Source organism: Aquarana catesbeiana, linkage group LG12 (assembly GCF_042186555.1).
Source record: "Aquarana catesbeiana isolate 2022-GZ linkage group LG12, ASM4218655v1, whole genome shotgun sequence".
In the NCBI taxonomy this organism is placed as follows: Eukaryota; Metazoa; Chordata; class Amphibia; order Anura; family Ranidae; genus Aquarana; species Aquarana catesbeiana.
The window spans coordinates 66,988,113-67,013,837 of record NC_133335.1 but is presented as its reverse complement, the minus strand read 5'-3'; the positions used below and the strand labels follow the sequence as shown (position 1 = coordinate 67,013,837).

General features: G+C 43.5%; 1 protein-coding gene across 8 annotated transcripts in view; it reads left to right on the top strand.

The window, feature by feature from the left end:
• RARA (retinoic acid receptor alpha) overlaps nt 1-25,725 on the top strand; it is a 246,853-nt gene that overhangs the window by 153,738 nt on the left and 67,390 nt on the right. The window contains exon 1 of one of the 8 annotated variants that reach the window (XM_073607993.1): nt 1,434-2,857. The exons of 6 other annotated variants lie outside the window; for them this stretch is intronic. In XM_073607993.1, the coding sequence (XP_073464094.1) occupies nt 2,689-2,857 (169 nt within the window). In that variant the 5' untranslated portion in view covers nt 1,434-2,688. Of the gene's footprint in view, nt 1-1,433; nt 2,858-25,725 lie in introns of those variants that run through there. One more of the 8 variants, XM_073607995.1, reaches the window with a different exon arrangement.

Here is a 25,725-nt window from a genome sequence, read left to right as displayed (position 1 = left end):
CCTCAGCGGTGAGAGGAGAAGAAATCAGAAGGAGAAGAGTTACCGGATCTGCAATAATAAATGACTTTGTCAAAAACCGGTGTACTGTTTTTATTTTTGACACTTTTTTTGGGGGGTGAATGGGTAGGGGTACGATGTACCCCATACTCATTCACATAGGGTGGGTGGGCTGGGATCCCCCTTGTTAAAGAGGGCTTCCAGATCCCGATAAGCCCCCCACCAGCAGACTCTGACAACCAACATCCAGGGTTGTCAGGAAGAGGCCCTTGTCCCCATCAACATGGGGACAAGGTGCTTTTGGAGTGGGGGCGCAGGCCCTCCCTGTCCCAAAACACCCCCCTCCCCCCATATCGAGGGCATGTGGCATGGTATGGTCCAGGGAGGACATGACATGCCGGGCTGCATGCTCGGATAAGGGTCTGGTTTGGTTTGGACCTTGGGCACCCAACGCCGTTTTTTTTTCTTTTTCATTTTGGTGGGGTTTCTCTTCAAGATCCTCAACGCACAAGTCGCACTGCAAGTTAGATCATCATGATCCGACTTCTGGTGCAACTTCTATTCAAATCAATGGGCTCTCATAGGGAACCATTGATTTTGACATATAAAAAAAAGTGCTAAGCTGCGTTTAGCAGCTTTTAGCGCCATCAGGCGTTTTTGCAGCTCATCAGCCTCTGCTCCTGAACGCACAGGCTGTCGTTTTTTTCTACTGCCCCTAAACGCTTATGGATCCAAATGCTGTATAATAAGAATAAGAATGTTTACCTAATGACCATTTTCCCCATCGAAGATTGTTCTTGTCGGACTTCTATGTTTATTTAGCAGTAAAGGAACTCAGGTGGTAAAGGAGCTCAGGTGGCACATATACCAAAATAGTTGGTATCTAGTGCCCGTCATTAGCAGTTGTGCAGATTAATTCCCAGTTTTACACTTTTATCTGTAAGTACAACTGTACACATGTGGAAAGCTGTGTGTTCGATTTAACAGGTCTGGATTGTGTGTGGATAATAGACAGTGCTGGTAATGTGATGTGTCCCACACTAATATCCTAGAAGGAGAGGGTGCAGGGGGGGGGTCAGGGAAGGAGTGGTCAGTCCACTTCAAAATATGCAGGAAGGGGGGGGGGGTGGTGGGAAAATCTGTGACGTCACCAGCTGGAAGAAGGAGCTGGTTGGGTCATTTGGAGGTGAGAATAGAGGTTCAGGGAGAGGTCATATGCATTATATTAGGCAAATGAAGGGGGTAGTGATGGAAAGGCATTTAGATCATGGCCACTCCTGAATAATACACATGAAGTTGGGATCTGGAGCGTCCAGCCTTTTGTTGGGACTCAGCATTGGGCCCCTGCTGGCAGCGAAGAGGTTAAGAGTGAGGGAGGTGGGGTGTTGACTTCCAGGGCTCAGCTGCTTTCAGTCCATCAGAATGGAGAGAGGAGGGGGGGAGGAGAGAGGAAACACGGCATTGAAGTCTGCAGCATTGAGCACTGTTCCTATGTGCCACCACAATCCAATCTGAGAGACAGGAATCCCCCTGTATTTCAGGACTGCCTGCAATATCTGGAATCTCCCAAGAAACTGCTTACCTTTCAGCTTTACCTGCATTACCCTAAGGATTCTGGGAAAGCCTGCCGAATACTAGGTTTTCCATCATAGTGCCCGACTTGCCTTCACGGTCAGGGTTCCCCGTACTATCCTGGCCAAATCAGGTATTCTACAAGAGTTATCACAGCTGGGCACAAAGTCTCCGGTCTGGGATCCAAAAAGTGTTCTTCGATTGCCAGACTGCCTACATCCTATCGCGTAATCTTGGAGGCAGCGAACGTTTATTTACATCAAGGACTGTGTATAGTAAGGATTCCCCTGGCGTTCTTTAAACAAGGACTAGACTCCGGGTCTGTTTCACAAGGAAATCCCTAAGTGTGTAAATATAGGAACGCTGGATTGGAGGATTTAGGGCTTATTTTACACTCCGGTTATCCCTAAACCACCAGGGAATATCCGCACTCAAGGTCTCAGCATCCTACAGGAGATTTAGATGGACGCTCTTAAATCTAAACAGATTTTCCATGTTTAAGACTTTCTATTTTTAAAAGACGTTAGCTGGTGATGCCAGGCAACCTGTTTAATCCCCAACCACTCTCCCTAATTGACCTACCCCCCCTTTCCGAAGGAATGGAGTAGATTCCCCGCTCCTAAGGATTTTGGAGATTTCCATGCCATCAAATAGGCTAAATCTGCAAGTACCTCTCATTACCGGTGGGCACGTTGGCACCTCGCAGTCACAGCATGGTAAAAGAAATTTGCAGGGTTCAAAAATTCCAAAGGATTCAGGAGATGGTTGTATACAGGCTGTGCCAAAACCATCTGGAGGGCTTTTGGTTTTAAACTTTGCACTGTCTCCCTCCCCCTCTCCAACAATTTGATGGAATCCATGCCGAGAGTTAAAAGGAATCTCCTATCAGATACTGCTGTTGGATCCATCTGTAGAAGCTCAACACTCTTCCCTCTGGATTGAAAAATCCCATATGGTTTTGTGCTGGGTTTTCTAAATCCATCTAATCCTTCGTGAATATACATTTTATATATATATTTTTTTTTTTTTTTCTTTTTGGATTTTCGAACAAAAACCCTTTTAAAGGAAAAAAGATATTTTTCTACGCTTATATATGGTTTGCTCGTGGCAGTGTTTAAGATGTATGAAAACGTGGATGTTCCAGGTCTGGGTACCAGCCCTACACACTATCATATGATGGATTTTTATGCACAGAACAGGGCCTGTCTAATGTCGGATAAAGGAATTGGGACGATTCATCCTTTCGGGACGCCACTCCGGAACCAGCACTGGAGCCATTCCAACCATTGTACGTAGGTGCCGAAATATAGCATTCCTAGTCTAATCTATCTGACCTAGATCTCTGTATGTGGGACGAAGGCCATTGTATATTGATAGGCTGTGTGTGCATGTATGTGTATATAACATCAGCACATAAACCTCTCTCGTGGTAACAAACACACAAACTCAGTATGTGTTTTTTTTAACCATTAGGTTAATATTTATATTTACTATACCATTTTATTATCGATGTATTCCTTAATGTCAAATATATATTTTTTTTTTATTATTATTTTTCTATTTTTAATTTGTGTTATGCTATTTTTTTTTTTTTTTGAAGAATTTGAAGCCTTTATTTTATTGCATTTATTTGTTTTATCTCAAGCTACGTGACACTATTGAAGTGCCATTTTGTGTTACTTTAATTTTATGTTTTATTTGTAGTATAGCACAAGCAAATGAGATTACTGTTAATACTAGTACTGTTAATTTTTTTTTTTTTAGTTACAGGTGAGTATTTGACTCTTTGGAAGCACCTATTTTTTTTTTTTAATGCTATTGTAGGATGTTTCCATTCGGGTGTAAGATAGCACTTTTCCTAGTCGTCCACTACAATAGAGGCATTCTACTCGGAAGAAATAAAAGACATTCTCAGCTCTGCTAAATGGGCTTGCAGCCCAGGGTTTCAGATGATAGGACAATTCTGCCTCTTATATCCTTGGCAGTTTTTTTTTTTGGGCCAGGGTAAAATTTACTTTAATAAGGATCTCTCACTCTACCTCCTAAAGAAGTGAAGATATTTCTTCTCTGTAATCCTGTTTAGAAGATGAGCTTATGCTGTGTGGCAGCGGACTTAACCGGTTCATCGCCAAAGGCCCAAGATATGTGGCTTCTCTCCGTATAGTAGAGCAGTGCTTCTATAGCACATCGGGTTGCATTGTGCATTTGTTTTCCCACACCTTTATAATTAAAGTCGGCATTCACAACTCATGTCTGTTGGCCTTTTGACATTTTCCAAGATGGCTGCTTATTTACAGTGTACTTTTTTTGCTTCCGCTTTTGTAGAGAAAATGCTGTTGAATTTTACTAGAAAGGTATTAACATAGCGTGAAGCAGACATTTTTTATTTTTCCTCCAGAATGGTGATTTTTTTTTTATTTTTTTTATTTTTTTTTCAGGTTTTAGGCATCTGGTAGACCTTTGTTACTCCAGCTATCTATATAGGTTTTGTGATTTGTTTAATGTGATCAAAGGTAGGGACCTCTAAAAGACCCCCTTAAGACTTTCTAAATCTGCCATATTGTTGTTTCCATAATTTGCACACTGAACACGGTTTAATCTTTTGCCTTTTGGTCCCTAGCAATATTAATGCAGGACGAAAAAGGCTTTGAGGAGCAGAGGCCTTGGTGATTACCTGAAAATTATGTGGCAAGAGCAAAGAACCAAGTAATCCATTTAGTCGCCTCATTTTCTTGGTAAATCCGCTAACATGGCTTCTTTGTCTTAGTTATGGGCTTATTCAGCAAAACCGTAAAATGCAGCGACACACGTTTGAGATAACTGGTTGCTCTGGGTAACAATGGTTGGTGTATCCCCCACTTTTCTGTGTGCTGCCATCATGAAAAAGCCTGATGTTGTAATTCTTATGTTATGTAAGCATGTATGTGGCACTATTTTATAAACTGAAACAGAAGTGAGAATGTTGAATATAGCAACCTTGCCGGCTGGAAGTAAGGAATCTAGTTGTTGGCGATAGAACTGCTTTTTCTGCATTTTCAGATTAAGAAAAAATGCAGCAGTCCATGAACCCTGACCTTGACGTTTACGGCATTTCTAAGAACCGTGAATGATAAGCAGTTAAGAGGAAACTCTTAAAATCACTATTTTTTAGCCAACCAAAGATAACTCTTTTTGGACACTGTTGAGACTTGTACAGATTCTTAGCTTGAATCTCGTGTATTTTGATGGAGAGTGCCCATGAAATCGCAGACTGAAACTACTACTCAGCAGGGATTGGCCTACCTGGTCTACCCAACAGCCATACCTAGCAAATATTGGCAGTCAAAGCAAGGGATGAATTGTGGACATTTTTTAGGGGAAAATAGAAAGAGTTGTTTGAGCGTTGTCCTCATTTGAGATCAATCCTCGAACCTTTGGCTTTAAATCCCACCCAACCTATTATTGGAGAACTATCAGATAGGACAAACGCCAGCACTCCCTATTGGTGGCTAGGGCCCAGGAGAACCTTTCTTGTAGATATTCTGCACATGCATGCTCCTCATTAGACTTGAAATGCCTGTAACTCTTTTCAGTGCAAAACCTAGTTGGAAGAAGTTTTGACTTTTTCTTGCTCTTCGTAGGAACTGCATACTTGGGACCATGCCAAGTAGTAATGTATGCCAAATTGCTGACTTACAAAAGTGTTTTTTTCTTTCCTCTCCCCCACACTTTATTTTCTTTTTGTATATTATCTTTTTTTCCCCTCATGTGTTTTTTGCTAGAGGAAATTGTACATCAGCCAGATTGGAGCGGTTAATGGCTTTGTTTCTGTGGCTGTGCAAGGTTGGGAATGTCTCTTATCTATGATGAGCTTCTACCTACCAGGGTGGCAGAGATTAAATAAGTGACTTGTATCCTTATTTTATCTTTTCACTTTATCTGTGGCCTGAGGAGGAGGGGCCACATAAACAATTGGTCTTCATTGGCCCCCCACTGTCTGTACACACTGGAGCCTGGAGATCAGAGAGAACACAGAGATTCAGTCACACGTCCCCCGCTCTCTGTACACTTGTCCCTGGGTGGGTGTTTAGAATGCCCTGTGTTTGTTAACAGTGCTATTTGCATTCCTGGAAAGTGTTTATTCTACCCAGAAAGAAGAGAAGACATTTAATGTATATACAGACATATCTGTATGGATGTCGCACCACCCAGAAAGAAGAGAAGACATTTAATGTATATACAGACATATCTGTATGGATGTCACACCACTTCCTCAAACTCAACTTGTCCAAAACCGAACTTATAATATTTCCTCCCTCATGTGCCTCTTCCCCTGACTTGTCTGTCAAGAGCAATGGCACAACCATCCACCCATCCCCACATGTCAGGGTGCTAGGTGTTATCCTGGACTCTGAACTCTACTTTCAGCCCCACATCCAATCACTTTCCAAAGCTTGCCGCCTCAACCTCCGCAACATCTCTAAACTACGTCCCTTTCTAACCAATGAAACCACAAAGCTCCTGATTCACTCACTGGTTATCTCTCGCCTTGACTACTGCAACTCCCTCCTCATTGGCTTACCTTTTAAATAGACTATCCCCCCCTTCAGTCCATCATGAATGCTGCTGCCAGACTCAACCACCTTACAAACCGCTTCGTGTCTGCTACCCCTCTCTGCCAATCCCTCCATTGGCTGCCACTTGCCCAACTAATTGCATTCAAAATACTAACAATAAGTTACAAAGCCATCCACAACTCTGCCCCCAGCTACATCACTAGTCCTAGACTCAAAATACCAACCTAATCACCCTCTTCGTTCCTCCCAAGACCTCCTGATCTCTAGCTCTCTTATCACCTCCTCCCATATCCGCCTCCAGGACTTCTCCCGAGCCTCGCCCATACTCTGGAATTCCCTATCCCAATCTGTCAGACTGTCTCCAAACTTATCCACTTTTAGGCGATCCCTGAAAACTTTCCTCTTCAGAGAAGCCTATCCTGCCTCCATCTAACAACTGCACTATTTTCTCCATTAGCTCCTCCCCCACAGCTATTTACCCTTTTGTATAACTTGACCCTCCCTCCTAGATTGTAAGCTCTAACGAGCAGGGCTCTCTGATTCCCCCTGTATCAAATTGTATTTTAAATGTACTGTCTGCCTAATGTTGTAAAGCGCTGCATAAACTGTCGGCGCTATATAAATCCTGTATAATAAAAATAATAATGTATATGGTGTTGGTTACACTGGTACTCAAAGTGTATGTAAGTCCCACATCTATTTTTCAGTATGTCTGGCATCATGCCTGACTGTTTACCAGAACAAACAACTTTTTGTGAATCTGTTGCAGAGTTTCTTATCTGGAGATCCTGCCAACAATGGCTCTTCCTGTTGTAGGTTCATAATGCAAAACCACTACCATGCAACAAGCAGCAGCATCATCGGGCTGCCATGTGCATACTTATAGCTCCCAACTGTCCCTGATTTCGAGGGACTGTCCCTAATTTGGAGCAATGTCCCTCTGTCCCCCTCATTTGTCCCTCATTGTGGTCTGATCCATATAGTTGTATATAAAATGCACTTTTTATCTTTCAAAAAGTGTTTCCCAATGCTAACCCTTTCATCCAATTTCTAAATTGCTGCAGTTGTACATTTTAAAAGCCAATATAAAGGAATAGTAGAGGTAAAAAAAAAGCCCTTGTGAATTTAACCTTCTTTTTGGTTAATTCTCCTTTTAAGGGGGTGTGGCAGGGGGCGTGTCCTATGCCTACATACGTTTGTTAGTAGGTGTCCCTCAATCCCATCCCAAAATGTTGGGAGGTATGCATACTTTCAGTTGGCTGGTGGACTGCCCATCAGGTCTGACCATCTGAAGGAGGGCACATAATCTTTCTACCAGTTGCAAAACAGTAGCTTAAAGGGGAGTTCCCATTTAAAAAAAAAAAAAAAAATTAAAAGTCAGCAGCTACAAATACTGCAGCTGCTGACTTTTAATAATCGGACACTTACCTGTCCCACGGTCCAGCGATGTGAGGGATAGAAGACCCGCTCGTCTCCCCCTTCGTTCGGCAGCGCCGGCATTGCAACTGTGGGCGCCCGGCTGTGGCTTCACAGCCGGGCACCCACTGCGCATACGCAAGCGGCGCCGTGATTGGCCACTCAGTCATCTGGGACCTGTAATGTGTCCCAGATGATTGATAAGAGGGAGGGGGCAGAGCTGAGCCCTTCCTGTGCCGAGGGGAAGTGATGTCACCAGCCCAGGCACTGAAGGAGGCAGACTAGGAGGGACCCCCTAGCAACAGCCATTTAGAGGTGAGTAAAAAAAAAAAATTTCCAAATGTTTTTTTTCTCAGGCACATTCATGCATTTATTTTTTATTTTTTGGGTGGAACACCACTTTAATGCTGCCAGCCTACAACAGTTAGTGTTGTTGCTGCCTTCCTTGCTCCTTCAGTTGGCTGTTAGGCTTCCCTACCTGAGATGCAGCCCAATCGCCAACCAAAGGAACGTACATGGCAGGCTGACAATACTGGGGCAAAATGGAGGCAATGGCTTAGCATTGTCACGCTGCAACAGGAAGTGTCATTACTGGCAGGATTTCTCAACAGATTAGCAAAATGATTTTTGCTTAAGAAAAATGTTTGCAGTGAGCCGTGATGCGGTTCATAATGAAAACTATTTAGGGTTTACCTACACTTTTAAATGTAGCCAAAGCCAAAACTATTTTTGGATAGAGTAGGAAATTGATAAACCCCTGTCTTGGTTGTGGTAAATCTCACTTGCTGACCTGGAGACGCAATAAGAAGTCAAAGGAAATCCCCTTTTAGACCATTGTTGCCAAAACACGTGGCGCCATTGAAAGATTTTTTTTTTTCCTCCTGTGCTCTTCCAGTGAATCTGAAGGCGTTAGTAAACCCTGGAACCCCCAAAAAAGAAACCTGCAAAACAATGGCATAATGTGCTAGTATGCATCGCATACTAGCACATTATGACATTTACTTTATAACGAAGCCCCCGCAGCGGTGCCCGGTCACAGCTGAGGGGCCTGACGTGTTCCCCCGGTGTTTATCCTGGGTTTGAGGGCTCTGGTGCTGTGAGTGGCTGGAGCCGCGATGACGTCACTCCCCGCACATGCGCACGGGGGCCCTCGATTCCTGCAAGAAGCTCTGAAGCCGTGGCACGATACGCTGGATCCTCAGAACGCATGCTCCGCTGACATCACCGGCTGCAGGCAGGATAAATATCTCCTAAACGGTGATATTCATTTTACCTACAGGTAAGCCTTATTATAGGCTTACCTGTAGGTAAAAATCACAAAGCGGGGCATACAACCGCTTTAAGTCTGCCTTTCTGAAAATGTTCTATATTTAGGGTGTAACATTGTTACAGCCTCCAAACTGCACCAGCTTTTACTGAATCTGGGAGTTTTTCACCCTGCAGGCTTCTGGCATTTTTTTAATTCACAGCCGCATCATCCATTCACAAATATCTGTGAATGGTGAGACTACAAGTCTCATCTTCCACTGTGGAAGACTTGTAGATCCCATGGTGTGCAAGTATGGTGAGTCAATAGACTCCAGTCTATTGATTCTTCCTCCATTCCCCCTACTGAAGGCCTGTAAATTGGTACAGACCTGTGGCTGGAGGAATAGTCTGCAGGAGCCAAAGCATTGTGCTCACAATCCATTAATCGTGGATGCAATGATTTACAGGCTCCCATGCAAAAAAATAAATAAATCATACATATATTTGAGATAATTTACTCTTGATGGTGCCTGGGTGCTTGACACACTGTCATCTGTGTGAAATTGGTTAAAAAGCGCCTTAAAGCGGAGTTCCACCCAAAAATGGAACTTCTGCTTTAAGGGAAGGTGTCCCCCTGACATGCCACATTTCGTATGTCATTTTTTTGGGGAGGGAGCGGAAACCTGTTTAGAGGGTTCCAGCTCCCACTTCCTCCCAGGGCCCCGTGGCGCTGGAAGGAAGATCACCACCTCTCCCCCCTTCCTCTCAGCAATCATCTGGGACATGTCACAGGTCCCAGATGATTGCCCGGCCAGTCACAGCGCGGCTCGCGCATACGCAGTGCGTGCCCGGCTGTGAAGCCGGGCGCCCACAGTGACAATGCCCGCACCACAGAGGAGGGGGAGATGAGGGGGGCTTCGTATCGCTTGACCCTGGGACAGTAAGTGTCCGATTATTAAAAGTCAGCAGTATTTGTAGCTGCTGACTTTTTAAATTTAAATTTTTTTTTTTTTAATTCGAACTCCGCTTTAAGCCTTTTCATATTGTTTTTTAATTGCAGAGCTGTATCTCCTCTAAACCTTCCCCACTCTTTTGGAAACATCGGGGGTTGATTTACTAAAACTGGAGCGTGCAAAATCCAGTGCAGCTCTTCATAGAAACCAATCAGCTTTCAGGTTTTATTGTTTAAGCTTAATTGAACAAGATGAAGTTAGAAGCTGATTGGCTACCATGCACAGCGGCACTAGATTTTGCACACTACAGTTTTAATAAACTCCTTTGTGTGGTAGGGGCCTTCCGCTCATTTTCTGGCCAGGTGATGGGTGTCTGATGGGAAAAGGAAGCAAGGAGATAGTATAGTAACACTGTTAAAATTATTATTATTATTATTATTATTATTATTATACAGGTTTTATATAGTGCCAACAGTACTTTACAACTTGAGGGTAGACAGTACAAATACAATACACTTTAATACAGTGGGAATCAGAGGTCCCTGCTCCTTAGAGCTTACAATCTAAGAGAGAAAGTCAAGAGATACAAGAGGTAATAACTGGAGGGATGTGCTGATGGAGAAGATAAATGTACAGTTAGGTGGGGGCCAGATAGGCATCTCTAAAGAGATGAGTTTTCAGGGATCGTCTGAAAGTGGATAAAGGAGGAGAAAATCGGACAGATTGGGGTAGAGCATTCCAGAGGATGGGAGAGGCTCCGGAGAAGTCCTGGAGGCGAGCATGGGATGAGGTGACAAGGGAGTTTGAGAGCAGGAGGTCTTGGGAGGAGCGAAGAGAACGATTAGGTTGGTATTTTGAGACTAGATTAGTGATGTAGCTGGGGGCCAGGTTGTGGATGGCTTTATAAGTTATAGTTAGTATCTTGAATTTAATTAGTTGGCTGAGTGGCAGCCAATGGAGGGATTGGCAAAGGGGTATAGCAGATGCTGAGCGGTTTGTGAGGTGGATGAGCCTGATAGCAGCGTTCATCATTGACTGAAGTGGGGATAGCCTATTTAGAGGTAAGCCAATGAGGAGGGAGTTGCAGTAGTCGAGGCGGGAAATGACCAGGGAGTGGATTAGAAGCTTTGTGGTGACATTGGTTAGGAAGGGGCGTATCTTGGAGCTGTTGAGGGGGCAAATTTTGGATAGCGATAGGATGTGGGGCTGAAAGGTTAGCTCAGATTCCAGGATTACACCTAGGACCGTGGCGTGGGAGGACAAGTTGATAGTTGAGCCGTTGATATTGACAGAGAGATCAGGGGAAGTGGCACCTGAGGGAGGAAATATCATGAGCTTGGTTTTGGATAAGTTGAGTTTGAGGAAGTGATGTGACATCCAGGCTGATATGCAGTGTTGCCAACTGTCAGTATTTTTACTGGCAGCCAGTAAAAAATGGGTACTTTTCTTCTGCCAGTAAATGCCAGTGACAGGAAAAGGTTGCCAGTAAAAAATATGACTGAGACACTTGGCATGCGCAGTTCTGGTCCAGAGCAAGCCGGGACCATCCGAGTGCCTGCTACAGTGTGTTCAAGTGGCGCTGGGTCTGGCGTGGGTCTGGCAGAAGCGGTGCCTGAACGTGTCCTGTGATGTCATGGTGAAAGGGAGTTGAGCGGCCGGACACGTGTCCCTGAGCCACTTACTTACTATATTGAATATAAAGTAACACATATGTTTTTTGCCCTAATATCTACCTTAAATCAAATTGCTAATTGCATATCATACTTGTTTGTAGCCTAAATACTGAATTGTCACTTAAAACTGTAATTTTGTAACTTTTGAAAATGCCAGTAAAAACTTGACTGTGCCAGTAAATTTTGGGTCTTGTATCTGTAAATTTCAATCTGGTAGGTTAGCAACACTGCTGATATGTCTGCTAGTAAGTTGGTGATGCCTCAGGAGACAGATGGAGAGAGCTGGGGAGGGGGGGGGGGGGGGGGGGGCGGAGAGATAGATTTGGGTGTCATCAGCGTAAAGATGATATTGAAATCCATGGGAGGCAAGCAACTGACCCAAGGAGGTGGTGTAGATTGAGAAAAGGAGAGGTCCAGGAACAGAACCTTGGGGGACCCCAATGGAGAAAGGAAGAGGAGGGAGTAGAGTTGTAAGTGACACTGAAGGAGCGGTGGGATATGTAGGATGAGAACCAGCGAAGAGTACAGTCACGGAGACCAAAGGAGTTGAGTTTATTGAGGAGGGGCTGGTCCACTGTGTCAAAGGCAGCAGAGAGATCCAGGAGAAGTAGTACAGAATAGTGTCCGCTGGTTTTAGCCTTTAGTAGGTCATTTGAGAGTTTAAGGAGAGTAGTTTCTGTGGAGTGTTGAGGGCGAAATCCGGACTGAAGGGGATCAAGAAGTTTGTTCATGGTCAGCTGGTTGCTCAGTCAGTTGTAGACCAGTCTTTCAAGAAGTTTGGAAGAGAAGGCTAGTAAGGAGATGGGATGTAGGTTGTTAAGATTGGTGGGTCCAGTGAGGGCTTTTTAAGTATGGGGGTGATTAGTGCATGTTTTAGAGAGTTTGGGAAGATGCCACAAGAGAGGGAGAGGTTGAAAATGTGAGTTAGAGAGTGTAGAATCGAGTCAGAGGGTGAGCGTAGCATTTGCGAGGGAGCAGGATCCAGGTGGCAGGTGGTTAGATGAGTGTTCGATAAAAATTTAGCAACCTCATTAATACTAGCAGGGTTGAATGAGGGAAGTAATGGTTGTATCTGTGGACATGGGGTGTTGCCTGTGGGAGGTCAAATGCCCCCCGCCCGTACATTGTGGTTCCATTCTTCGACTCCTCTGTCAATCATTACAGGACACAGCAGCAACATATGGGTCGAGAGTTGGAACCAGAGAGCATGACAGGAGCACAGGCATCCAAAACTGAATGCTGAAGAGTCTGATGGAGGCTTGAATGGAGATAAGGCAAGCGGCACAGGATCTGCTGATATTTATTTTGGGTGACAGCTGTCTAGAACTGAAAAATTAAAGGTCTGGCAGACTTGGTCCCCACAGTACAAACCTCTCTATTGGTTAGCTAAGTGTATCCAAACCGAGCAGTCTGGAGCACACAGGAAGTTGCTCTTTTTTATATATTTTTTTAAAATAAATTAAGGCGCCTTTAGATGTAAAGGTTCCTAAGACGCCTTTAGATGTAAGTTATTGCATCATTACTAAGTTTCAGCTTGTGCAACCATAAAAATCAGCTTGTATAGTGGAACATGTTACATATGTAGGTCAAATATCATTTCCCCCCTCCCCCTCTACATATATAGGCCAAAGAGCTACTTCATCCCCATGTAATATTTCAATCTTAAAATGGACATTTTTGCATTAAGCCCAACCCCCTTCGCCCTACTGTCATCCAGTGTAATGCCTGTGAGCTGCATTAGGCTCCTTCTAGCTACTAGAACTTGAATGTAGCCATGGCAAGAGACACGTGCTCTGTTTTCAAAGAAAGGTGTTCTTGGCTAGCTGGCTCTGCCTGGTCTCTGCCCAAACATAGATCCTACCGTTTGGCATTGTCCACATGTGCTTCCGCCAAAGTTGGAGGGAGCCAGTAGCAGTTCATAGGTGAGTATTTGGTGCCTACAGACAAAATAGAAGGTTTGCCCAGTGCGGTCATCTACAATCAGATAGGGGAATGATCATAGGTCTTTGTCATCCTCGGTTCCTCCTAGCCAAGTCTGCGCAGTGGAAGAATTGATCGGCCTAGATTAATTTTCTCAGCTGATTGCTATTGTTTTCTCATGCCTGAGTGCTCCCCTCTTCCAGCTCCATAGGCGCAAACATGCATGTTCACTAACATGGTTGTACAACGATTCGTGAGAATGAAAATACGACCAGCTGCAATCTAGTGCTGAGGGCACCTTTTTAAACGGGGTTCCTTAGTAGCTAAGGGTAGGAACTGAGTTAGTGTTGGGTATGGTTTAGCCCTGCTTTAAAGCTTTTTACCCAGTTAATGCTTTGTGATCTGGCAACACCCCCCCCCCCCCCCCCCCCCCGCCTAGGCTGAATGGCTTGTGTACAGATTACACATGTTGTGTGTGACATTAAATGTTCGTGCACGTGCTGTGAAAACATGAATGGAATGAACACTGTATTCTAGGAACTGACATACTGCAGCTTTTCTACATAAATGTGTAGGAGGGGGCTGGGATGGTGATACTGCATTTATTGAATTAAGCCCCTCAGGTACTATTTGTAGTGTTGTCTCTCTTCGGGGATTTTGGCTTTTGTGCTTTTCAAGTATTTTTCTTTTACACTGTTGCTTTGTGCTGTAGATTCTTTTGTGTTGTAAGTAAAGTGCCAAGACTGAAGGCTGCATTGATGTTGGTGGAGTGTGGTAATTATCTGACCAGGGTGTTTCTGCTTTTCTCTCTGCGGAGGCTTTTAATGATGTGAAGTCCATTCTTGCCCTTAGAAAAACAACAAAAGACAATGATATCAGTGTTTATTAAGCTAGCATTGCTTCCTGGTTTCAAGAGCCAAAGATGGTAGCCGACAGTTCAAAAAGACGCGTGCCTTCAGAAATGTGTAATTCATCAATTGACTAAAGCACCTCATGCAGGTTTTTAATATACGTGTCCAAAAGTAGCTATCTTACAGCGCTTCCTCTTTTCATATAAGTACTTGATCTAACTTTTAACTGGGCCTACAGTGTCCATACTTGGTCATACTTGTGCTATCCCTTACAGTGGTGCCCTAAAGAACATGGCAGATATAATCAGCCCATCACTAGGTAGACCATGGGCTCCACATAATCTCCCTATCCAGGTAGACCATAAGCTCCACATAGTCGCCCCATAGACCATGGGTTCCACATAGTCGCCCCATAGACCATGGGTTCCACATAGTCGCCCCATAGACCATGGGTTCCACATAGTCGCCCCATAGACCATGGGTTCCACATAGTCGCCCCATAGACCATGGGTTCCACATAGTCGCCCCATAGACCATGGGTTCCACATAGTCGCCCCACCTAATCACTCCATCACCAGGGGGTAGACCATGGGTTATATAAACCATATATGTATATTGTTACTATAGGGCAATTCCTTTGTTACTAGGTGCATACCATGCAACAATATGCACCAATTATTCTTTAACTAGGCAGGCAAGTGAGATCTGCTTTAGACTAGACATCATTTTCTATGACCTGACCCGAGACAGACCCTGCCTACCCTGGATTGTAGACAGACAGGGGTTGATTTACTAAAGCTGAAGAGTGTAAAGTTTGGTGCAGCTGTGCATGGGAGCCAATCCGCTTCTAACTTCAGCTTGTTAAATTAAGCTTTGACGGAAAAAAAAACCTGGTTGCTGATGGTTTCTATGCACATCTGCACTAGATTTTGCACCCTCCAGTTTTAGTAAATCAACCCCAGGGTCTTGTTTTCATTACTGAATCAGTCTTTAAATTCTTTGCTAACTTCACAGTTCAGCCAGCTCCTTAAATTTTGACCCCACATTGTAATGTAAATTTTGTCACTGCTAGAATTGCCACGGTAATATTTGTCCCTTTGGTAATATAGCATTTATCACTGTGGTAGCTCTAATTTCACTTGGGTTTAAAGTGAGTGTTGAGGGTTTGGCTCTTTTTGTAGGCTATCTTAGGAGTTCGTTTTTCAATAAGGGGGAAAGTTTTTAGGGTTAATTTGCAGTTAAAAGTTATTTAGTGACATAACTTTTCTTTGGGTGTAATAAATCATTTTTTTGTGATAAAAGCTTAAAAATATAATCATAGGTACCGTAAAAGTTCAAAATCCCCATATCTCTCCTCTGGACAATGTTTAAATGTTCAGTCAGAAGCTGCTTCTATGCATAAGTGGGGAAAATGCCATTCATTCCTATGGAGAGGCTATCTAATGTGTCCTAACAGTGGATGGCCTCTCTAGAGGGGATGAATGTGATTTTGCACGCATGTGCAGAAGGAAAGGCTGCTGGGCCAGGAGACTTTGCAGCGGCACCCAGTGGTTTATATAATGGGGATCTGGCAATAGCTGAGACAGGGAAGTATAAGCAACTTTGACAGAAGACAATAAAGAATAAAAAAATTAATATATTAATAATATATTCTCTGCACTGGCTGAAGGAGGGATAAGCGTGACATATTTTACATTTTCATAAGCCTCATACTGATTGGTCTGTGCAATTTTTTCGAAAGGAAAAGGTCCACATTAAAGTGATTGTAAACCCTTACATATTCTCGAAGTGACTAGCCTCAGGTGATATACAGAGACTAAACAAATCCTGAGGGATCAGAAAAACCCCTTTCGCACAGCTCACAGGAGCAGAGCTGAGGCTGCCAATCAGCTGGAGCACCCTCCCCTGTCACCATTTTTCTCTTGGTGTCAGGAATACTCATCAGAAGTGATTCATGCTGATGGTAGAGGAATGAGGCAGCAGACACTTGGCTCTTAATTGAGTCAAGTACACAGTATAAAGGGATATGATTTATTCATATTTCATGTCTAAGGTTTACAACCACTTTAAGATTTCTTGAATAAATGAGAATCTGAAATTACTTTCAGGGATGAGATGGTGTTCCAAATGTGAGTATGACCCCCGTTTTTTTTTCTTTCAAATGGCTGGTATGTGGTCACCTCTTTCCCCCAATATGCATTTCTTGTGATGGACAGAAAGCCAGAAGGCACTTCTAGCATTGGCCTTATCTCAGAAAAAACTTAGCTTAAAATTAGCTTGGGATGATTGCCTATATCCCAGAAAACACATGGCTAAGGATGTCTTCCCATTGATTGGGCTAGATGTACACGGAATGCATTCATCGGCCTTCCCACTATAGAGGCCGGTAGGCGGTCAATAGGACCCAGCAGACGTACAGTATGCTTTCATTGGAAAGGATATTTAAGAACATCAAAGGCTATATTTTGTAGGCTCATTGGCTGTCTGGTATTTGTCCAGTTTTACTGGCACAAGTGGGTTCCTAATTTGGTTAGATCATGTATCTATGGGTATGCTTACATGCATTCCTGAGTTCTACCCAGAGCTCAGTAAGAAAAAGTATATATAATGGTTCAGTACACAAGCATTTACAAGGAAAGCTAAATGTAGAAGGGGAGTTTTTTTTTTTTCTTTCTTCAAATCTCTTAAAAATATATCTTTATGTGGAAGTGATAGAAATATGTAGGAATAAAAGTAGTGATTAGTCAGAAACGGAAGTGATGGGAAATCTCCAAGCATTCAGAGGAGAGTAAAGCCTATTACACAATAATAGGCGCACATTGGCTGGTTCAATAGAAACTGGCCAACATTCGACCCGTGTGTACAGCAGCCGGTCCAAATGGCCAGTTTCTGTCGAAGGGTCATGACTGAAAAAGGTCTGCCGGCTGGCTCCCGATCAGCGTGCTGGATCAAGTAGTCAAGCTGCAGTAGCTGTACATTGAAAGCCAGATGGGCGACATCGGTCGGTTCAATAAAAACTGCCCGAAATTTGGCCCCAGTGAATGGCAGCCAGTCTGACGAGAATGCTGGAAAACCAGCAGCCGACCAGCTCCAAATCAGCGCTCTCAGCCGATGGTTGAGCGCACTGACCGAAGATTTCTGGCGGAGGGGGCCGTCCCCCTGTCAGAACACAATAGCACAAAAGGGGAGATTGATGTACTAACATCAGATTGTTAGTACAGCGGCTCCGACTTGAGCTGTCAGCTTTTTTTCCCCCCCGAGTTGAACGAAGAAAAAAAATAGTGTTGTGTATGAGACTTAAGTTAGGGGTACTAACAACGTTTTTATTGCTGTCTGTTCCACCCTGTATCGGTAACGTCCACACCCTCCGTTACTTGTACAAGCATCAAAGGGACCAAAAGTGAGAGAAGGTCTCCACAATGGGCTCACAGACAGACATGAAAACCTGATATAAATTTTCATTCTTTGCCCCTCTATTCAAATCTTAAAAGAAAACCTTTTGGCTGGAGTTAGGCTGTCATTGACGTGAACAGTTGTGTAGCTTGATTGGACAGTGGAATTAGTTTAAAATCTGCTATATCACTAACACTAAAGATGGCCTTATCATACAATTTTCTTCAATTTCCTAGATTTTCATAGATTTACCTTCAACTATGTAGTGCAAGGGCCTGCCTGATTGCATACAAATTGAAGGTGTTTAGGGTTGACCTCATATTATATGGTTTTGGTAAATCTAAAGAAAAATTGTATAATGTATGGCCATGCTTGGATAACAACGAATGGTTTTCTGGAAAATTACACGATTCTCTTGCAGCAATATGCAAATTTTATGATGTTGAGTCTTTATTACCTTAGAACAAATCTCTCACCCAAAATCAATAGTTCTTTTTGTCCCAATTTGGCCATGTATGTGTAGGACATCTGCTGGACTGACCAGCGTTCAGTCTAGTGGGGTGTAGCTTCAGCATGTGACCACTTTGAAAGGATTAACAGTGATTAGTTGAGTACAAACAGTCTCAGGAGAGGACTGCCAGTATGGATAGGCTTAGGTGTCACTGAGCCGCATGTGAATGTCTTCAAAGCACCCCCACTGTTTCCTCCTCCTTCCTTCCTTTCTAATGCGGGACCTGCCCCTCCCAGACACAGATAACACAGGAATCCATGCATTGTGTGGCCTTTAACCTTTGCACTTATCTGGATCAGCATTAAACTGACAAGTGGTATCTATGATTTGGAACAGATGAGAGCAAGGTATAAACCATAACCTAACATGTCACAGCTGCCATTGCTGAAAGTGCGTAGTACCAAACCAAAGGAGTAGTGCTACTACAAATGCCACCATCGTTTTTATCTGCTTGAACCGGAAGACAGGAATTAATCTTCTGAAAACCTGTCACGAAGATGAACTGCAGATAAGAAATTAAAATATTGCGTATGTTACCCAACTGTCTTGTTATAAGTGTGTATTTTCTGTATGGCAGTTTGGCTAAAGTCATAGCACAATCCAAAATGTGCATCATACGTAGCAGTATTCATGTTCTTTCCATGTTAAAGCAAATTGGATTATACCTTTTCATTGATTGCTTTGCTCTGGATCAGCTGTGTACTCTGTAGGTAATTTAATCTGCACAATATATCCGTAACCTATGGGTGACCACATGTGTCTTTTTTTTATATTATAGAACAGTGGTCTCCAAACTGTAGCCCAGGGACCCTTTTTCTAGTCCTTGGGGCACTATTCCATCCACCGACACCAACAATGGGGCATAATTCCTATTGCTAACACCAACAATGGGTGTACTATTCCTCGCACTATTTTTCCCAATGACACCAATGATGGGACACTATTCCTACACTGACACCGACGATGGGCAGCTATTCCTTTGTTTACTCCCATTGGACGCCAGGACATTTCTACAATCACTGGCTCTAGTACAGCCCCCCTAAAGTCTGAAGGACAATAATCTGGCTCTTTGTGTAGAAAGTTTGGAGACCTCTGTTAAAGAAGAAGCCTTGGGGCCTTAAAAAATGTTTTTTATATATAGAGTGCTAATGTAAAAATATATTGACCTAATCTAGGAGACACTTACTCTTCCCACTTCTCAGTATTGTCCAGTGAAGCTGTCTGTCACACCTAAAGTCCCCATAGGCAGTGAACGACTGTCCCCCAGTTTGGCCTTTTTTTTGGCCAGGATCAAGTACTGATCCATTGTCAGTGGGGAAGAAAACCTTCCATTCACTGTGTTCCCTGACACCAGAAATACCAGTCAAGACCCCCCCTCACCCCTTCTCCTCTGCCCACTCATGAAACTAGAGTGCCCCTTTTTGATGGGTGGCCAAAGACAGTGGAGTTGATTTACTAAAACTGGAAAGTGCAAAATCTGGTGCAGCTCTGCATAGAAATCAATCAGCTTCCAGGTTTCTATGTTAAAGCTTAATTGAACAAGCTGAGTTAGAAGCTGATTGGCTACCATGCACAGCTGCAGCGGATTTTGCACTCTCCAGTTTTAGTAAATCAACCTCATTGTTGGATGGTCCAATCAGGCACACCATTGATCATTCAGCAGTGTAACTAAGACAGGCCATACATGGTGCAAATGTTTAAAAGTTTGCACAATTCCCCCGTCAACACAAACCGTGCTGACAGGGGGAATACCTTCTGCCAAGCAATTGTCTTGCTCCTGGTGCAGGAAGCCATCCCCGCCAGGAGAAGATGGTGATTATTTCTAGCGGCTATAGCAGCCGCTACCGATAATCGCAAGTGAATCCGGCATTGTACCCAAATTGGTCGATCAACTGGGTACATTCAGCCTGCCCATGCATGGTTTGAACTGTCTATGGCCGACCTTAGGCCTCATGTACACTGCTGCTGGTAAACGGACGTTTAGGAGCAGTTGGGCATTTTTTTTTCAGCTGCCCCTGAACTCTGCTCTGTTATATTATCAGTATATGTACACAAGTTTATAGTCGTTTCTAGGCAGTTGAGTTTAGAAGCCTTTTTTGGAACGCAAAAAAGTGGGTTCAAACGGATGTTCAGAGGCATTTAAAACGCCAAATGCATGTAACGGCTGCTAAACGCGGTAACTCACGTTTAGCAGCGTTTCATTTACAGACGCTTACACATTTTTCTTTTTTAAATGGAATGTCTCTCTCTCTCTATATCTATATCTATATCTATCTATATCTATCTATCTATCTATCTATCTATCTATATATATATATATATATATATATATATATATATATATATATATATATATATATATATATATATATATATATATTTTTTTGTTTTTTTTTTTGTTTTTTTTACAAACGCTTCTAGACGCAAACTTGGCTAAACGGACGTTTTTAGACATTCTAGCTGTCAACTTAAATCGTTCAGGAGAGGTTAAACAATGTCCCGTGTACATGAAGACTATTGCCCCGTACATTCCGACAACAAAATCCATGGATTTTTTCCGACGGATGTTGGCTCAAACTTGTCTTGCATACACACGGTCACACAAATCTTGTCGGACATTCCGAACGTCAAGAACGCGTACGACGAGCCAAGAAAAATTAAGTTCAATAGCCAGTGTGGCTCTTCTGCTTGATTCCGAGCATGCGTGGAACTTTGTGCGTCGGAATTTCCGAAAACGAATTTTGTTGTCGTAAAATTTGAGATCCAGATCTCAAATTTTGTGTGATGGAAATTCCGATGGAAAATGTCTGATGGAGCCTACACACGGTCGGAATTTCCGACAACAAGCTCCCATCGAACATTTTCTGTCGGCAAATCCGACCGTGTGTACGGGGCATTAGAGGCACATAGTGAGGTCTGAACATCAGCTTAAGTGGAAAATCAGCATTCTTTTTAAAAACGTTGAGCTGCTTAAACCGTCCAAAAATATAATCAATTCAAGCTTTTTTTCTCTTTTGCTTTCAAAGAAAACATATATCTATTATACAATCTGCTGTTATTGTGGAATATATCGTGACTGTCCCCTCCACAAATTCAAGTAGATTGACCAAATGGCTTACACAGAATGAAACTGAAGTGGTTCCTCTAATGTTATATAAACATTTTTTGCAACCCTGTGGACAAAAAGTGGCCAGTTTCTTACCGACAGCTTGGTTGTGCAACGGTCGTTTAATGTCTGATGTGGATACTATATACAATCACCATTGTGGAAGTATGAAGGTAATGTAAATAAACGTAGTCATTCTAGGGTCTTCTGTTCAAATTCCAACCACAGCACTGCCTGGAGTTTGCATGTTCTCCCTGTGCCTGTGTGGGTTCCTCTGGGTACTCCAGTTTCCTCCCACACTCCAAAGACATGTTGATAGGTTAATTGACTCCTGTCTAAACTGGACTTAGTATGTTCACCATAGGTGCAAACTCCTTGAGGACAGGAACTGATGGGAATGTACAATATGTAAAGCACTGCGTAAATTGACGGCCCCCTATATAATTACCTCCAATTAAATAATAAATTCACATCTCATAGTGAAACTGGATCAACAAAACCCATGTTCTCCAAATAAGTATTTCTGTTCCTTCGTCATAATGCGTGTTTATAAATCTGGTCTTTCAGATGATAACCTTCGCCCTGGAGGCAGCAAAATAATGAATTTGTCCTAATGTCTGGATTCTTGCTGTCCTCTTCTAATGACATCCGGCTTCCTGAGGTCATTTTCTCATTGCGCTAATTCATAGCCTTCGCTGAAGGGAAAATATTGTTGTTTTCAATGACTTTTCTTACCCTGTGATATGGCGATGCTCCCATTGCCACGATGCTTTGTTGTATTTTCGAGAGAGGCTGCTCTAGACACAAGTGTTATTGATGCTCAAAGCGTTTATATGACGTGAATGAAAAGACATTGTATGCTTTCAGTATTAATAATGCTTGGTTTACGTCTAGACTCTTTATTTCTGCTGTGTTATTTATTGAATCTTCTGTACAGCTAAAAGAGAGCCACAACATCTGCTGCTCTGCAGAGTAAATATCTTATGTAACCTTCAATTTTCTAAAATTGTATTTTTAAGGAGAGCGAATTTCAAGCGTGTGCATACATGTGGTTATGCAGCATGGTAATGGTTCATAAAAGGTGCTTTTTGTGACTCGAACCCTGTTTGCGCTGCTATGGAGACCAGGATAAAATACGGCATTGCCTTTATCCACACAGGGAAGGCTTCATTTTATTTTGTGGTGGTCTCACAGACACTGTTACAGCAAAATGTAAACAGTGTACAGAATGGCCCCATACAGCCATCCTGATGGGGGGGCCCCCAACCTCGCCTACACCCTAACAACCCCTCCAGGGGTACAGCAGAAGAGCAGCACTGACTTTATCCACCTACACCCCGAAAATGGGGGAAAAAAAAAAAAAAAAGTCTCTCTGTTCCCATTTTCTGGGCCCTTCTGTTACCTGATGGAGCTTAGGGAAACATAATTTAAGCCCTGGTAAGCAAGTAGGAGTGAGGGTGGGATGTAGTAAAATCCATTTATTCATTTAGGCAAACATGAAGAATAAAGCTGCCCTGGGGCCCCCTTTTTAGCTGATGGGGCCCGGTTCTAGTACAACAGGACTGGTTGTACTGCCTTATTAGCGGCCCTGGGATACAGCATTGAGTTATTGTGTAGCGTGGAAGTGAGATACGCCCTGGTCTTGAACGCGGATTTATTTTGCAAAATGCGTAGACCGAAGAAGGTGGTGTATGACTAAAAATGTTCAATGTACATATTGTTAACCCAATGGATGTAACCGTGTAAGACTTTTGAATATATTTATGTTCCATGAGTAGATTTTTTTTTTTTATGCTAATATGAGATTGTGAAGAGCTATAGGACTCTTTCAGTTATGTTATGCACATTCAGTATCTGGAATACATTTGGTGTTTTCACCATGAGGTCAACCAGTTGACAGGGCAGCCCATTATAATGGATTACCAGAGGGTGTCTCAGCTCTGATTCTCAGTTCTGCTCATCTTGAAGCAAAATGAGGGCCCAAATCGAAATCTTTCTCAAGGAATAATAATCGGAATATTTAATGCACTTTTATTGCAGTTATACTTGTGTTGCAGCCCCATCGCCCCAGCCCCACTGCCAGTCTTGTACCCCACTATCCTTTATCCTGCCAGATAGCCCTGACTGGACCACATAGCGGCTTGTCAATCTTCTGTGTCGAGACATGTTCTTGCCCCGGATGGGCCCAGCCCAGTAGATTATGACAAGTTGCCGTATGGTCTAGTTGCCTACAGTATATTTTGAAGGGTCTGGGTCAACTGAGTACAAGACCGGCAGGGGGCTGGGGGGCTACATAATATGTGACAATGTAGTTGTTTTGTAGTCTTTTATAAAGCTAGCAGGTGGAGATTTTAAGTGTGTTTTCATGATTTTCTCCACCTGCAATATGTGGCAAAAATACAGTTGTGTTCAGAGATCAGTAATTCATGGTGAAATCATTGATTCATTGTAGAGACTGACCCTTCAGATAACTCAGTTGGATGTTTCAGTAAAAGGCAATCTATTCCTTAAAAAAATGATTTGAGATTCATTAAAAAAAATTATACTCACCTAGATGAAGTCAGCATTAGTCCGATTCCGGCTCTAAGACCAAGAACTGAGCAATCGGAGACCACTGATTGCTCAGTATTTGATCTTCTACCTGCAGAGAGCTGGTACGGTCAGTCACCATCTCTCTATTGTGCCCCTCCAGCACTCACTGGAGCACTGGGCTGTGGAGGGGCAGGAGTGGCTGGCTCAGGCTCTCAGCAGCATGCTAAGATGCTGAGCCAGCTGCCGGTCCAGGGATCTGGGTGGATCCCGACGATCTGGTTGGGATCTTTTCAGAACCTGGGCCAGCCCTGGGACGTCAGCCATAATGCACTCCTGTGATCATTTGTAGAAGTACAGCCAAAAATGCTTTAGTTATACTTCTCCTTTTAAAGGGTTCTTTTTAGCTAACCCATAGTGTTTTGGGAATCCTATGTCCTGCATTAAATGTTCACTTGTAAAATAAAAACGTATTTAAAAAAAAAAAAAGTTGAGAAACATTAAAAATTTTAATGGACCCAAACCCACTATAGGTTCTCTGTAAATGTACAATTTCACTCTGCTTGGTCTGGGCAAAATTTGTGTGTAAAGGGCCCCGTTGACACCCTGATACTTGGCTTACCAGTGCTCCCCTTACATTTTTTCCACTGTCAGTGAAATTATCTGTTGCTTCTGGATATTGGAGAGCATTTGACTTCTTCCCATGTGACATTGCTCAGGTCATGTGACTAGCCAGTCGCTGGTCACATGATGGAAGGAGTGACAATACTGTTTCCCTAACATCTGACACCAGCCACCAGTGGGATGTTTGTTTATTGAGCATTGAGGATTTGCTGGCAAGGGCTAAGCTTAGTACACACTAGTAGGTTTAGGTTTTTCTTATTTTTTTTTTTTTTCAACCCAGTGGGGCTAAACAAAAACCCTGACAGCCCTGGCTGTACTAACCATGTGATGTTAGAACACAATAGAACAGCAGGGGAGATTGCTGTACAGACAGGGGGAGGTCCCCCCTGCCAGAATACTCCGGTCAGCGTTCTCAGCCGGTCGGCAGACCATTTTAGGTCATGCCCCATCGGCAGAAGCTGGCAGGCTTCTGTCGGACTGGCTGCAGTACACGCGGGCCAGATGTCGGCTGGTTTCTATTGCACCGGTGTTCTGCCGAGGAAGTTCCCCTCAGCGGATAAGGACCCCCCTCTACTGCGCAGGCGCTGTGCCTGCGCAGTAGGAGCCGGCGGAAATAGCCGAAGCCGAATAGTTGGAAATCAGCTGTACACGGCGCCTGTAAGAGGGCCCCTCGCGGGCTCGCTTTGCTCGCCATGCTTTGCTCGCCACGCTTTGCTCGCCACGCTTGGGGCACGGCCTTGCTTTGCTCGGCACTTTTTTATTCTCCCTCTGGGTCCACTTGGATGGTGGGACTTGAACCAGGACCTAGGGCACAGGCGCCGTGTACAGCTGATTGAAGATTTTCTGCTTCGGCTATCTTCGGCGGCTCCTAGTAGTTCGTACTGCGCAAGCGCTGCACCTGCGCAGTACAGGGGGGTCCTTATCCACGGGGGGAACTTTCTCGGCAAGACACCGGCCAATGCTGCCTGGCATTCGGCCCATGTGTGCTAGACTTCAGTGTAATTGCAGCAGGGCGGGCCCTGTACACAGATGTTGACACTATCCTGAATTGAGGCAAGGTAACAGTGCCTCTTTATAGTGGAACTTTACCCATAATAACTAATGTTCTTTAACAAGGAACATACATTCCACATTAATAATTATGCTTTCAAAATTAGCGTGTGCTGTAAATTGCCTCCAGCATTGCTCCTGTTTCTCCTTGCCAAAAGCTGTCATTTTGCTGAAGCCCAGAGCCCCTGAACAGCAGTAAATCTTTAGGCTGTTAGCAGATTGGCTTCTACAAATTTGGCACAGTACCTAAAAATAGAGATCAACTGAGCATTTGCAGAGCAGGGTGAGACCGAGTATTATTACTGGATTTTAAACAATATATGCAC